The sequence below is a fragment of the Bombus affinis genome, chromosome 16, assembly GCF_024516045.1.
Source record: "Bombus affinis isolate iyBomAffi1 chromosome 16, iyBomAffi1.2, whole genome shotgun sequence".
NCBI classification, from domain to species: Eukaryota; Metazoa; Arthropoda; class Insecta; order Hymenoptera; family Apidae; genus Bombus; species Bombus affinis.
The window spans coordinates 5,510,859-5,526,010 of NC_066359.1; the positions used below are offsets into that span (position 1 = coordinate 5,510,859).

General features: G+C 36.3%; 1 protein-coding gene and 2 long non-coding RNA genes across 9 annotated transcripts; 2 read left to right on the forward strand and 1 right to left on the reverse strand.

Moving 5' to 3' along the window:
* Positions 1 to 427: 427 nt before the first annotated feature.
* LOC126925827 (uncharacterized) lies at positions 428 to 3,875 on the forward strand. Of its 4 annotated transcripts, none has more exons than XR_007714120.1 (4): positions 428 to 532; positions 747 to 919; positions 2,670 to 2,938; positions 3,485 to 3,875. It is a non-coding gene; the product is annotated as an uncharacterized LOC126925827 (long non-coding RNA). The 4 variants fall into 4 exon arrangements; XR_007714119.1 differs by having other exon boundaries at positions 432 to 576; XR_007714118.1 differs by adding an exon at positions 1,007 to 1,107 and having other exon boundaries at positions 441 to 919.
* Positions 3,876 to 4,600: 725 nt separating this feature from the next.
* LOC126925844 (protein twist) lies at positions 4,601 to 11,510 on the reverse strand. Of its 3 annotated transcripts, XM_050741824.1 has the most exons (3): positions 9,286 to 11,510; positions 6,615 to 6,780; positions 4,601 to 6,549 (listed from the first exon to the last, which is right to left on the reverse strand). In XM_050741824.1, the coding sequence occupies exons 1-2, from the start codon at positions 10,136 to 10,138 to the stop codon at positions 6,644 to 6,646; spliced, it is 990 nt and encodes a 329-aa protein (XP_050597781.1). In that variant the 5' UTR covers positions 10,139 to 11,510; the 3' UTR covers positions 4,601 to 6,549; positions 6,615 to 6,643. The 3 variants fall into 3 exon arrangements, with proteins under 3 accessions (XP_050597781.1, XP_050597780.1, XP_050597782.1); XM_050741823.1 differs by having other exon boundaries at positions 4,601 to 6,780; XM_050741825.1 differs by having other exon boundaries at positions 4,601 to 6,780; positions 9,242 to 11,510.
* On the forward strand, positions 7,144 to 13,644 carry LOC126925848 (uncharacterized). 2 transcript variants are annotated; one of them, XR_007714152.1, is made up of 6 exons: positions 7,270 to 8,260; positions 8,339 to 8,819; positions 11,505 to 11,831; positions 12,215 to 12,356; positions 12,547 to 13,395; positions 13,517 to 13,644. It is a non-coding gene; the product is annotated as an uncharacterized LOC126925848 (long non-coding RNA). The 2 variants fall into 2 exon arrangements; XR_007714151.1 differs by lacking the exons at positions 11,505 to 11,831; positions 12,215 to 12,356; positions 12,547 to 13,395; positions 13,517 to 13,644 and having other exon boundaries at positions 7,144 to 7,330; positions 7,393 to 8,260; positions 8,339 to 8,900.
* The last annotated feature ends 1,508 nt before the right edge of the window (positions 13,645 to 15,152 follow it).

The following is a 15,152-nucleotide window of genomic DNA, read 5'->3' on the forward strand; positions in this document are numbered from 1 at the left end:
AAACATTAGAGTTTCAAAATTAGGAAACTTATGGTAAACTTACTGATTTATTGGAAATTTATTGATTACTGACTTATTGGAAAAGATTTACACTTATATGGAAAACTTATCTTACTATGTAATGACTAGATATTATCTTCACATGAATCTTACCTTGAAACTTATTTTAAATACTTTTCTGCAGATTTTAATCAACGTAAGCCTAAAGCAAGTTCCTTAAATCTTATCTGATAGCATAAGTTTTGAGCGGTTCTCTTCATCAATGAATACATAACATTATCAACGTATTAAATTAAAAAGTCTTCTATCCACGAAACGGAGAAGAAACAGAAGAAGAAAATGAAGTAGAAAAACATAGAACAGTTACGGACGCCGATGGCAGGATTTCCATCGAGTTCTCGCGTTCGTAAATAAACCGGTGAAGCGTGGTGGGTCGCTATGTTTAGGTTAGGTGGTTTCTCAGATTTCTGGGATCACTATGGGAGAATGTGACAGGTCTTCCAGCTACCGGTCGGCTGCTTTACGATCACAAGTACGCTTCCAATTCACTGACGACTGCGTTTTGAAAAGAGAAAAGTGAAGAGATAGTAACTACTCTTCTTTCCCTTCTAAGAAAAAATCTTTCTTTGTCTTGTAATGCATATCTATCTTCGCGGCTTCATAGTCCCTTTGCACGATTGAATTAATATTATTAACCTAATTCAGTAGTAATAAGATTGGTAACCAAAACAATCAACATTGTACAGGTGAATTTTATAAACTATAAGCCAACTGACTGTCCTATTTGATACGTAATTGCAAAATCGGTTCGTGCGATAGAAATTTCTAATTCAGAACCCGGTACATATCAATGCAATTGGTGACTTATGGTATAAAAGCATCGAAAAAGGTTATTCTGCCGAAAGGAACATTGAATCAGGTAATATATTGAACTGAATTCCTACCTTTAAGTCTTAAGCTATTTATACACACCATTATCCAAAATTTATTTCAAATTTTCTCTCAGTGAAATATTATAGATGAAAATGAAACAAACATTAGGAATTTAAAATTTCGCCAGAAAAAGTAAGATATCCTTCTAACATGGAAGGGAATTAGCGAAGGCTAGTGAGTATCAGATCAGTTAGTAAATTATTATGCAAATGGTTGGGAGATCTATTTTCTCAACGGAAGCATTAAACTAGGTACCACATTCAGGTAGACCTCTGTCCTCGAATCTTAACCTATTCGTACAACACGATTATTCAAAATTTATTAAAAATCCCCCCCTTATTTCAACGCTATAAATCAGAATGAAATAAACATAAGGAATTGAATTGAACATTCCGTTAGAAGAAATAAAACTGCGTGTCCTTCTAATATGGAAGGGGAATAGTGGAGGGAATAACATGTCGAAAAGATCGAAACGAACATCCGGTGTATGTTGATTGGCCAAAAGACTGGCGGTTGACATCGTTTTTAGCCAATCGGACAAACTGGGCGTCGCTAGTTGCCGTTTCCTTGCAATAATATTTGCACTGGCTCGTCTAATCCATTAAGCCTGCCATCGGCTGACGTTTGGTAAATTATTTATCGGCTCTCCTCCGATGCTATTTCGTCCCTACTCCGCTTCGCCTGTCGTTCCTCGTCTTTCCACGATGCTTCTTCGAATTTACGATCTGGGAATATCCATACATTTTGCGTCTGAACTCGTTACGAGTTTTCGTGACGTCAGCTGAGCATTACGCGACCATCCGCGCACTTTGAACGTCTCCCGCTTCCGCGATAGAACTTCCGGCGTTGTTGGAACTCTGATGTGGGTACTGAGCGTGGAAGCATATGTCAAATTTTAACACTCGGAGTATTTCTGTAAATACTTGGAATTAGCCCGCGAATTTCAAAGATTATCGGAGATTTGAATCGCAAGAGTGTAGAATTCCAAAATTTAGAGTTTTAAGTTTGGAATCGCAATGTTCCTCTTGATCAATGTCTTCACATAAATATATTCTTTGTAGTATAATATAATTTTTAAATACGAGATACACTAGTAAATTAGAGAAATACTCTGTAATTTAAGAAATTGTTATTTTCACTTTTCATTGATATATTTAATTGGTAAATTGATAGAGGAAGGGATTATCAAGGTACAAGAGAGATTTATATATTCAATAGTCAATTTTATTGCTATTCTCGCAATAGATATAAAAATACTGTACATTAGAAAGTCGTGCAGGTGCACGCTGATAGATAGTATTAAAAAATGCACTTTGGCATCGTTTTAAGGAATGGAAATCCAAGTGTTCACATATCATAGGAAACTTTTTTGTAAAGTTGCGTTAATTCTCACTAAAAATATATCGAAAATTATATAAAAATATCCCAGTGGAGCGTGTCTATCTGTATAACTAAAAAGACCAATCGGTGTAAGTCAACAAATCCAGAATAATTTTAAAGGAAATGTTAAACTTGGAAGGAAAAATTTTTATCCGACTTAAACTGAAGATCTCCACCGAGGATTTTAATTTATAATTTCTATTCTCATAATATAAATATATTATATATATATATATGTATGTATGTATGTATGTATGTATGTATGTATGTATGAGAAAAAATTTTTCGAAGGAATTTTTTCCTCGATCTAAGTTAGAAAAAGATTCTAATATTTAATAAGTTTCGAATATTTACAGTATTTACAACATTATTTGGCGATAATTCGACGAGGAATAAATTATTGCGACATCCGGCCACTTATGATAGCGAAGTTAAAAATGAAGTTGGTAAGAAAATATACATGCATTGTATAAATATTACAGTCTCTTTGCAATGAGAATGTACAATTTGGAAAGTCTACATGATCTAGTATGTACAGGATGATTTTTGGTTATTTTAGCTGTATGTCCAAGGCACTCGAGATGTTCTTGAAAGCTTATAATTAAAGGGTCTACTATCATAGAAGGTACAATTTATGTGAAAGATTTCATACAGAAGTGAAGAACATTAGCAATCTCGAGTTTTACATTGTAAATTGTTAAAAACTAACATTGGTCATCTAGCGATAAGAAGGCGCTATCATTTGCAGCATAAGTTCCTACATAAGTATAGATTTTATAAACAAGCTTACTCGAGATTACTTTACATATATGTGTAAAATAATGTTTCTTTATTTTCAAAATTCTCATAATTCTTATGAGATTAGAAGTTATCGAGTAGTCTAATACCACTTCCTTTAACTACATACATGTATGTAATCCATCTTTGGTTCTATCATTTAGCCCACTTGAAAACTAAACAACAATATAAAAATCTGATACAATCACCGATGCTTTGCAATTGTATATATATCTGCGTGATGCATATTGTTTTGAATTGTGAGAAAATCAGATCCAAGATATTAACATTGTGCACACCTGAATGAACACAGGATATAACATTCAATTTAATGGAAGAGTACTTTGTTACAGGCGTTGTCAAAAATTCCAATTAATGATTTATCATTTTTCAGATATTGAGCATTGAGCCCAGAAGAAGCGAAGAAATTGTGCTCAGTTTTGGTGACTAATTTTATTACCGATAAACAATAAAAAGGAATGCACAGCTACTAAATCTTTTTAGTAGAATATTTGAAGACTGTAGAAAAAGAAGATTATTTTGAATAGCGAAGAAAGCCTAATTTCTTGATTAATTGCGGATAAAATAACATTTTATGCTTGGATTTTGGATCACTTACTCTGGACCTTCTTACAAAGAGAAAGATATTATACTATATTCTTCATTATCAAATATGGATCTTGAAATTTAGTGATATTATACTCGTCACCTAATTTAAATTGCTTAATAACCAATAATACTAATAAATCAAGTTCTTAACAGAAACTTGAAAAGATATAATTATACAGAATAAAGAAAGTCACAATTTTTAAGAAAAATCTTTAAAAACAAGTATTTTTTTCATGAAACATCTTCCAAAACTAGTATGGTCTTTCAACGAGGAAAAAAGAAAGAACGGAGAATGGAGAATAGCATTCTGACAGCTTCCCAAGGGGGACACTGATGGCACCTCGTTTGGAGGCAGGCTTTTTTTCACGAAGATTCAGTGCGGCAATAAAGACGCTGGCGGATTTAACGTAGCGTGTCTTCGTTAACCAAGTCAAACGCGGGCTTAACTTTTCCTTCTTGGCTTCTTGGTTTAAAATAACTGTTTGCTTTCGAAGCGTTTCACGTAGAAACCCAGAAACAAAGGTCTAACAGAACTTCCATTCTAACTGTATGATACATATCTGGTCAAAAATTGTTCTCTTCTTTGGAATAAAAGAGAATGACGAAGAAAGAGAAGAAGAAATGTATGAGATTCTGACCGACCTATCGGCGCCAAAATGCTCGTTAATGCTTCTCTGCCGGTTGTTTTGTTTAAGTTTCATCTACCCGTCGGAGCAGTTAGAGCTTGTTTCCACAACGTCGAAACGTTAGCTTGCCACGATCATCGAGGCTCGTAAAAAAAACTCGTAAAATTGTAGCAATGACGCTACTGTCTATCGTGAATCTGGGAAAGGAGAATCGGACGAGTTCAGGGAATTCCTGCTGCTGCTTGTTGTATCATTTTGAAATTATTCTGATGTACGTATATAATTTCAATGAAATTTCCAATTGAGAAAATTATTTATATGAATTGGTAGAAATTCCGTGTTAAAATTCAAAAGTCAGGAAAATGCATTATAAATGCAACAAGTTTTCTCCTTATTGTCGACGAGACTATTGTAGAAATTTACATTGGTACGAATTTGTACAAATCACCAAAAGTTGTAGTAGAAATTTCAAAAACAACAATCGACAGAAAATTTGTGTAGAATAGAAATTTTATGTTCACATTGCTCTGTATCTCTAGTTGGAAATCGCAGAGCACGCGACCTAGCTGACTTTTCATTTTCATTTAGGAGCAGAAGCCTCCAGAATCATAAATTCACCCTAATGGACTGGCCAGCCTTTCGAGAGGTAATGAAAGTGGCAAGAGAAAATCATTTCGGGAATCTCGGCAATAATCGACCATTGAGTGACTTCGTTGTAGCCCTCTTCCTAATGTTTGTAGGCAAACATCTTAAAAAGTATCCACTTCGACTATCTTTTTTGATAAATTCATTTATCACAGTAATACATAACAAAATAAAAGATTATTATGGAAATTATAAAATGGTTAAATATTCAAATTTGAAAATTAATCATATTTCCAATAATTGGATTCATTAAAATTTATAAATGCTCACTTTTACTATAAAATTACAGATACCAAAAGCATCAACTAACGGAGGATACTAATGTAACTATAAGATCATTTTGAACCATTTTCATCATTTCCGACATTTAGATTCGTTAAAATGAATAAACTTCCCTGACCAAATTCCATCAAAGATCAACGACGTAACCAACATGATGATTTTGGAGGATACCTCGTCACATTGACGGAAGCGAGAAGAGATCAGTTAATAAGATGCTGCATACGCTTTCACACGGTACAGAAATTGCGGAGGAATTGGCTAGCCGGCCAAAGCCACTCCACTGTTAATAGAGCGACGTGGAGGCGTAAATTATTGGCTTACATTATATCGTATAGACCTAACGGTTGATCTATAGCGGCGTAAAGTCGACTGTCGCGATTATATTTCAAAGAGCGGTCAATAAAGCACGTCACTGGCCCTCCACCACGAATAATTGCTGTTAATTATTTATGTACAACGGTCAGCAAGTGTGACAGCATCTCTTCACAATCAAATCTTTGGTTTTTCCATATAGATTGCTTTAGAGAATATAGTACATATCACTTAATAGCGATATAAGAAATAAGAAATTCAATTTTTCATCTTTCACGTGCTAATTGGTAGACTAGATAGAATAGTCGTGAAAATTCAAATTCGTCTAGATACAACCAAAGATGTAGAAACTAAATATGACACATGCTTCTTTTGCTATGGATATTTTACATATTTTTACACGTATCGTGCATCCTGTATATTTCAACGTATTCGAATTTCCTATAGATACAAGTACTTGTAATGTCATCAAACCATCAGATTATATTATCTTCTTCCGATCGGTCGTAATTTCGTTATTTTCGTGCCAGCGAAAATAAGTTCACACTTGACTTTATAATGAACTTGCGTGATTTCTACCCTTTTGTGAAAATATGCTATAGTCTTTAACCTACAATATCGTGCGAGAGACGTGGTATGTTGATTGGGCTAAACATAAACAACACGTGCGAGAGACGCGGTACGTCGATCAGGCCAAACATAAATAACACGTATGAGAGACGTAGTACATCGGTGTTATTGATTTATTATTTATTTCAAGATAATAAATCTTTCTTGTTCAATGCTCAATCGGTAGTAATTATGTATCAAACATCTTGCAAACGGAAATTAGTTGTATCTTACACATGCATTTACATATCAATGGCGACTGTACGATTTGCACAATTTCCAACGTTGTTGTTGTTTACCACACGATATTTGAACTTCGTGGAAATTGTACGGCATGGGATTAAATAATCGTCGAGCCATCTCGAAGCTCTGTGTCCTGAGGTTTATGGAAGTATTTACACAGCGTCCAAGCGTTGATTAAGGGGTTTAAGTAACTTTTACCTTGTTGAGCATGATACAGATAGACTTCTCTAGAGATTCGAATTCCAGTCATCTTCCATTCTCCAAACGCTAAAAGCGTACGAGAGTTTCTCGTGGGCCATGTAACTGCACGACGACGAAGTTATTTCTCTGGCAGCTAGGACAGCGCTTCTTGGATTTCTTTCGCCTGGAAGAAGACAGGAAATCGAGCTTGATTAATTCCCTCTGGACTTCATCCTTGGGCTGGTGCATACTGTAAGGAATGAAATTCCGAGTATTGGAACGAGAAATCTCGAAAGTTCAGACTCTCAAATTATTTTTGAAATTCCATTTTCGAAATTCCAGAAATATGCAACCGCAAGGATAAGAATGGCAAAATTTTGGCTCCAGAAGCTTAGAATTGTTAAAAAAGTTTAGAATTCTAACGCTTAGCATTGCAAAAATTTGGAATCCCAAAGCTCAGAATTGTAAAAGCTTAAAATTTTAAAGATAAAAATTGTAAAAGCTTAAAATTTCAAAGGTAAAAATTGTAAAAGTTTAAAATTTCAAAGGTAAAAATTGTAAAAGCTTAGAATTTCAAAGGTAAAAATTGTAAAAGCTTAGAATTTCAAAGGTAAAAATTGTAAAAGCTTAGAATTTCAAAGGTAAAAATTGTAAAAGCTTAAAATTTCAAAGGTAAAAATTGTAAAAGCTTAGAATTTCAAAGGTAAAAATTGTAAAAGCTTAGAATTCCAAAGGTAAAAATTGTAAAAGCTTAAAATTTCAAAGGTAAAAATTGTAAAAGCTTAGAATTTCAAAGGTAAAAATTGTAAAAGCTTAGAATTCCAAAGGTAAAAATTGTAAAAGCTTAGAATTCCAAAGGTAAAAATTGTAAAAGCTTAGAATTTCAAAGGTAAAAATAGTAAAAGTTTGCTATCTTAAAACTTAATTCAAATTCTAAAATTTGAGATCTCAAAACTTACAATTGTGAAAGTTAAAAATCGCATAGTTGAGAATAATGAAGATTGAAATTCCAAAAGCTTGTAATACCAAATTTCGATATCCTAGAAGCTTATATTCCCAAGAAGAGTTCTCGATATTATTGAAACTCTAAATATTGTAACAGGAAATACTAAAAATTTCAAAGCTTGCCTCTATACATTGGGATGAAAAGTAAAAGAATGAGAGCTGAAGGATCCAAGTTCCGGCGCAAGCAAGTAAAAAGAATGCACGTCGAGACGAAGGGAGAAACGTCATGGGATATCAGTTAAGCAAAGTGAAAAAGAAACATGGAAGAGCGGTACTCGCGGTTGGTGCACTGAAAACGGACCAATCGTCGTCTTCGGGACAGTTAGCGTGTCTTGATATCTTTAGTCACCTGAAGTTATGGTATATCGTCGCCATTTGGTTCGCACTAGATCGCCTTGTACTCTGTCAATCCTGGCTAAGATACTGGACTGGGTTGCTAAAAAACTAATGAAGACACGTTCCCACCTTACTACGATATCGACAGAAGCTTTTTTTGCTCCGAGAAACCATCATAAATCTCATAAAAACTTTAATTTTAAGCTAGAGAGAGATACAAAAAAATTGACAACTTTATTTTCATCTTTGTTTAAGGAGACTATGGATGTATAAATTAATGTTGAAATTAGGATAAGAGATCAATGGCTCGAACAATAAGACAGGTTTGAAAACCTTAAATATTCATTTTTAATAATAAACCATTCTAAGAATAATCTAATTTACTATAAAACTTTTTTTAGGTTCCATCACAGATCTCTCAATTTCCATTAACTGAACAACGACAGAAGCTTAATTTATCTTTAGAAACAATGTTATCATAATTTCTTCTATGTTCTATCACAAACTTCTCAATTCTCATCTTTATCCAAGATCCAGCAACATGCTAAACATGAATTAGGAAACTAAGTAACCTGGACAAAGAAGAAGAGATAAGTTGCTTCATGTAAACAAATGCAGCTTCCCGAAGCTTCGTAGAAACGTTACATCCCCTGTTTGCTCACCTATCAATTTATAAACATTGTTTAGCTGATGACAAACCAAGTCGAGTGAGGAAAGATGTTTACCTGAAGGACTGGCTCTAGAAATGATACAGCTACTTAACATGGTTTCTGACATTCGAATCGGAGGACCACTTCTTCATGGGGGTCTGTTTAATTACGGGGCTACTTTAAACAAACGCGAGCTAGTTTCTATAAACATGTGCTACTTGGCTGAAGAAAGGTACCGACGGAGACTTTGCTACTTACTATCAAGCATTGCTACTTCGATATTCGGATATGTTTAGAGACGTGTAATACACCATTCATCTTGATAACAACGGTTTTGTATCGGAACTGAAGCGTTCATGCAGAAGAAATGAACATTTATTTTCACATAAAAATTCAATATGTTTGAAAGAATATTAAGATTGAAAAATTCGATGCAAATTTATTATCAAATTGTCGTATTACTTTATATTCTTAGTAATTAGTTGTAACTTTTAGTTGTTTAATTTGGGCCAGATTATTAAGATTTCAGCTCCGCAGATTCTAAGATTCTACTTATTTCAATATCTGAGTTTCAATGTTAGAATCAAAGAGTTTTGAACAAAAAGAACAAAGCGATACTGATTACATACTTTCAATTGCTTTCAAAATACATACATAAATTGAAGGAATGCGAACTAAAACTCCACCGGAAGACTCACCACCATCCTCGCTGTTATCGGTGTTTTCCGTGTTGCAGTGCAACACCTGGAACAGGAAGTCGATATACCTAGTGGCCAGTTTTAGCGTTTGAATCTTGCTTAACTTGTCACTGGGCAACGTGGGTATGATTTTTCTGAGCGCAGCAAACGCCTCGTTCAAACTCTGAGTCCTCTGTCTCTCCCTAACATTTGCCATCACTCTCTGAATGTGTATTTCTTCAGAAGTTCCACTCTTTCTTCTAATACTCTTCGTCGTGGCAGCACTGTTTTCACTATTGCAAGACTTTCTTTTCCTGCCATAATTTTTCTTCTCTGGCTGCTTGCACCTCTGCTCTATATCGGGTTTATATTCAACCGCCTCCATGTGATGGTAACCCTGTTGTGCTTGCCTAGGTGCCATCTCTTCACCTCCGGAGGAGTACATCTGTGGCGATGGTGTCAAATAAAGACTTTGTTCGTGATCTCTGCTATGATCTGATAAGAATCCTGGGGAATTATCATGGGGACGTCTGTCATAGTCGGTCTGAAGCTCCCTCAGGATCTTGCTACTAGGATGTTCCTGATACCTTTTCTCATCAGAGTTTTCGTACATCAAGTAAGTAGGTTCTTGATAGACCACTTGGTGGTGGTGATGGTGAAGATGATGATGGGCCTGATATCCAAGCTCCTCGTCATCTCTGTGTTCCGGAGGGCTACTGAGATCCATCAAATGTTTTGAAGGTGAAAACCTCTCGTAATGATGAGGAGAATTGCTAGCAGAGCTGTCAGCGCTATGTGGAATACCAGAGCTGTCGTTGTTATCTAGAAGATAAAGTCCCTGGATCCTCTGCGCCTGAAGACTCACTGGTTGCATATTTGAAATCCACTTTGCAATTATTTTACAACTAATCACCACTGTTGCATACACTGTGAAGGATACTATATAACAGTACACGGGGTAGAACGACTGGTGGTTAATGTTCTCGATAATACGTCTTCGCTCCAAAGTTCAGAGCCGTCTGAAGGAACCGGCCCTCGGACTGCCTCTTCATGTCAACCAGGAACCCCGCCTCCGGCTACAGAACCGTACCCCTACCCTTCACCGCGAACTGCTCCCCTACCTGGCCCCTCTGTCTTCCTAACCTAATCCCTCCCTCATTCTGGGACGGTTTCTTTTATCCGTCGCGTCCATCAGTCCCCACCCACGAGATTCCTCTGTTGGAAAGAAAAAGATGCACTGAAAGGGCGTTTGGGAGGTTGGAGAACGCGATCGGGCATCTACAAAGTTGTAGCCATTATCAAAGAGGTAGACAGACCCGGGAGGGGAGAGACGAGACGGGTGAAAGTGGAATTTGGACACTTTCAGACGATTTATATTTTTTTTCCATTTAGTTCCCCTGATTTATCATTTTTTTTTTTTTTTTTTTTTATAATGAAGTCTCTTCGCTTCTTGGATAAAGAAAGAAGATTCAAGTGCATGAGAGTATAGTTTTGTATTTGTGAGATATGCTACTTGGAGGTTTGTTTCATCCGAGTATTTGGTTTTCAGATCTTGTTGATGGAGATTTTATAAAGTTTTATGCGGAATGATTGATGATCTCTCTGTGTTGCCTCGGTGATCTTGATCTGCAAGAGTGGAGAGGCTAAAAGGAGAGAGTACAAGTTGGCTGGATGATATGTGCGAAAGAGATGGTAAGCTGTGAGTAGGGAGAAGGAGAGGAAAGGGAGATATGATGGAGAAGGATAGAGAGCTTGAGGGACGACCCATGTTGAATATTTATATCGTGAGGAGCCAGTGAGAATAAAGCGGCGGATAGCCAGGAACACGCTCCGATGTGCGAAACTTTGCATTCGCTTGGCGCGAAAACACGCGATTCCTTGGCTTCCATTCGTTACTTATCATTATGATAGCGTTCCTTTCTTCGAGTATGAATCTTTCTTCAGACCCCCCTTTTTTTTTTTAACGCCATACATAAATCGTTTATTGATGCTCATTCAATCGTAACTAGATGATAATAAACTATCATACAATATCGACTCATCTCTACTAATTCATCTCATCCATTTTCAATATTAGCGTCCATAGTCAGCATTTTTTACAATTATATTCTGCCAATTCGCTTCTTTTATTATTTCTCTATTTAATCCTTATTAGGTTTAATTATCCTGATCAGTCTAATTATAAACCACCCCTAAAGTATCAACGTACCTCTACTAATCCGTTTTGTACATCTTTTCAGATTCGCTTTATCCTGGAAACTGCCTGAACATATACTCCTCCATGCTCTACACTTGCATACATACATAAAGCAAGCACCATAAATCTTCTCAAGCAACAATGGTGTAACTCGAGGCATCAAGTATCGGCGCCTAGGTTCGCAGACGTTTTAATCGAGGGTAGGCTGAGATTGGTGTGTTTTCGCGGATTGAAATTAATGCATCAGGCGTGGAACGATTGAAAATCACGCGTGGAAGAGCACAACTCCAGCGTGGCGAGGTTGGGTGATGGATGACCAAGCTGGATTGCCGAGACGTGTTTGTTGTGACGGACGAAAGCTCTTTTGAAGGTGTCTATAAATTCCGCGTTTCGAGCTTCCACGGGTTCCACGGTTTTCCTACCCGGTGCCGTGATTTACCATTCCCCGTCCAGCCACGCCTGCGTAAAATTTAGTTGCGGGGGTGGCGACTAAGCCAAATGAATCTCTAGATTCCTCCTTAATCAGGAAAATCTGCTTACGTTAATTCCAAACTTTTACTGTTTCATATTTCTTTTTGTACGTTGTTTCGGTTAATGTTTTACATATAAGTAAACTATATAGTCTCTTTGTTATTTTTAATTTAAATATCAATCTAAGTCTCTGTAACAATCAGTTCATGTAATTTTCTTCTAAGTTCGAAAGTTTCGTTTCCTCAATTTATTTTCTCTAATATGTTATTCATCCGTTTACAGTTTCTTTTTACATATAGCGACGAATAAGATCTGGCATCAACAAAGATGAGAAATTTTTCATCAAATTTTGGAACAGAATTTTCCCATAAACTGTTACACATATTACAATGGAAAGTACACGAAGATCCGTTTTCAATGAAACGTACGTATTGCCTCTGTAGACTTAATTTCTAGCTTTATTATCAATTTCTTCCTCCATTACGATCTTTCACAACTAATAACAAAAATTCTCATTTCAAAATGGAATTCTCATCTCATTCTCATCTTGCAAGAACATAACCTCAAAGAGTAAGCGCTATTACATTAAAATACTTGCATGTCGTCATTAATAGGTGTTAAGCCAAGGTAGCAATCTATAGAGAGACTTTCGAACGTTTGAGGAAGTCTCAGAGCAAGCGTCTGGGTTTGTCGTCAACGTCGGAACACGTTTATCGAAAGTGAAGACATTAGCGCGGCTTCATCGTCTCTCCCGTTCACTTCTGGGAAGCGAAACGACCAAGCAGAAAATCCCGGATCCTGGCTCGTGGCCAACTGAAAATCAGATCGCCAATAAAGAGGCCGATAAATAACGCGGCCAAACACCAAAATAATACTCGTTGCTGATCAAAGTCGAATAACTCGCGGCGTTTTCCTGACCCCTCTAGCCTTCCCTTGCGGCTGAAAACCTCGAGGGTTTTGGCCACCGATCGACCTGATTTTTTGACAGTTCTATGCTTGTACATACAGTGCCCCGTGAAAGTATGAATTATTACAAAGACTCGACTTATCATAGAAAATATTTATGTACACACCTATTATGTGTGTTATATAAAACATCTTAAAGTATCATTATCGCTATAAAGAGACACGACTGTCGATTGTATTGGCAAAATGAGACCAATCTGAAGATTTATATAGAAATCACGAGATATTTATTGTGAACATATATTTGGTACGGAAGTAGTCCGCATTAATAGTCGGCATAAACAGCCACCATCATAAACATTTAATAGGCGTCAAATGTGGCTCCATTGAATATTCAGGCTTAGTGATATTAGGTTGTTCAAAAGTTTAGAAAGTTAAAGAAGATAAATCTAGAACTTGAATTTTAACCATCTAAAATAAAATAAAAGGATTAAAATATATTTTAAATATTTGGGGACAGGAGAACAAATTAATGTGAATTTGAGTCACCTAACATTGTAAGAAATTAAGGTATCTTTATTATTTCTGTTTGTTTCTTCTCCTTAAAAGCTATTTTATTATTTAGAAATGAGAATAAACATTTCGCAATGTAGTAAAAGATACTTCAAAAATTTGTAGGAGACGAAATTAAATGAGCATCGTTATTCAGGGTCTCCTGGAGGAGGGCCCATCTACGCAACACACAAGGGGTTGTACACGTGCGTGCGTTCCTGCCGCACGCACCGTTTCACGATATTAACGCGGGCTTAATTGCGCGTACTGGGGCGCATTTAATCGGTGCACATGCGAATGTGTGCCTCGTCGTGCACCGCTGCAGGTTAAGAGTCTTCAGAGGCTCTTTTTTCTGCCAACGACTACGTTTTATGGCTTCCTTCCTTGCGCATGCTTTCGTCGAAACAAGTAAAACAAATTGATGTATATTCTTCTTTGTTTTCTTTATCTTTTTCTATCTCTTCGAAAAAGGTGATTCTATTTTTCTGTATATATATGTAAAAAATTGTTTAAAAATACCAAGTTTCATTCAAAAAGTAGATTACGTTTCATCTTCAAGAATTATTTAAAAATTCCTGGTTTCAAGATTAGGCTGAAGTAAGCAAAGACGAATTAACGATATTAACAAATTCCTAAAAAATGTTAAAATCATAAATATCAAAGTTGTAAATATCAAAAGTTTTATATTATTCCAATTACATATTTACTGTGACAGGTCCTTGATATTCTTTTAATTATGTTAATATTTTAGGTGATATGACTGTTATAAAACACAGTGGGTATTCAAAAAGTTGAGCAATACTGACAAAGGTGATCAAAGGTAAGGTGACTATTCGCATGATCTCTGAGAGAGAGGACTTCTTTCAGATAAACAGTTACGTGCACGTATTTCTACCTGTTACTGGATGGTGCCTGATTATAAACAAGGGTCGTTCAACGTAGTTCCTTGGAGGCAGCACAACGTCGCTGTAAATCCGATTTGATGGAAATTTACGAGTCACCTTGTTTACACTTGCTGCGTTTTGCAGTGATTAAAGTGTTCCGGCGTGTCAGGTTGAATTCAGCCACCAGCAAAACAATTAGCACCTGGTGAGTGGCGAACATCTTCTGGGACCATGGTAGTCATAAAACGGCGCCGGCACGTCTACGACCAGCCGTTATGGCGGGGAATCCCAAGAAGCTTATTCCGAAGTGATAGCGTTTGAAAAAGTGAATTATGAATCGATCGAAGGCGAATGCAGTGAATTTTTATTGAAAATTTGCGAAGGAAAATATTTCTAAATGTGCTTATCGCTGCAGGTTATTGATCAAAGATTAATTTACATTTTGCAAATCTTCCTTATTTTAAAAAAGTTGCTCTCAAGTTGCATAACATATAGCTTTCTAGCCTACGGACGTTTATGCTAGCCTGTGAAGAATGGACGGCGTACATTGTGGCAATAGGCGTGGAATAATGGTCCATGTGTCGTTAGTCGAGTCGACCGTGCCGTTTCTGAATTGCATTTACGAGCAGAACGGAAACCCGGAACATGTGTTCGCGACCTGCCGAAAACTCGCTAGCGCAGGCACGTGTTTCTTTACAGGCAAAAAGGTAAAAGACGAGAACTTGTCCCAGGACATCAGCATGTTTTTCCTGTCATTCAACTCTTCTTACGCGACCATCCATACTTGTGTAATTAACGAACAAGTTAGGAATAATATCTTCATACTTGAATTTCTGGAAAATGTAACATTAAATAACTAATTTAATGGCTAATCCAGA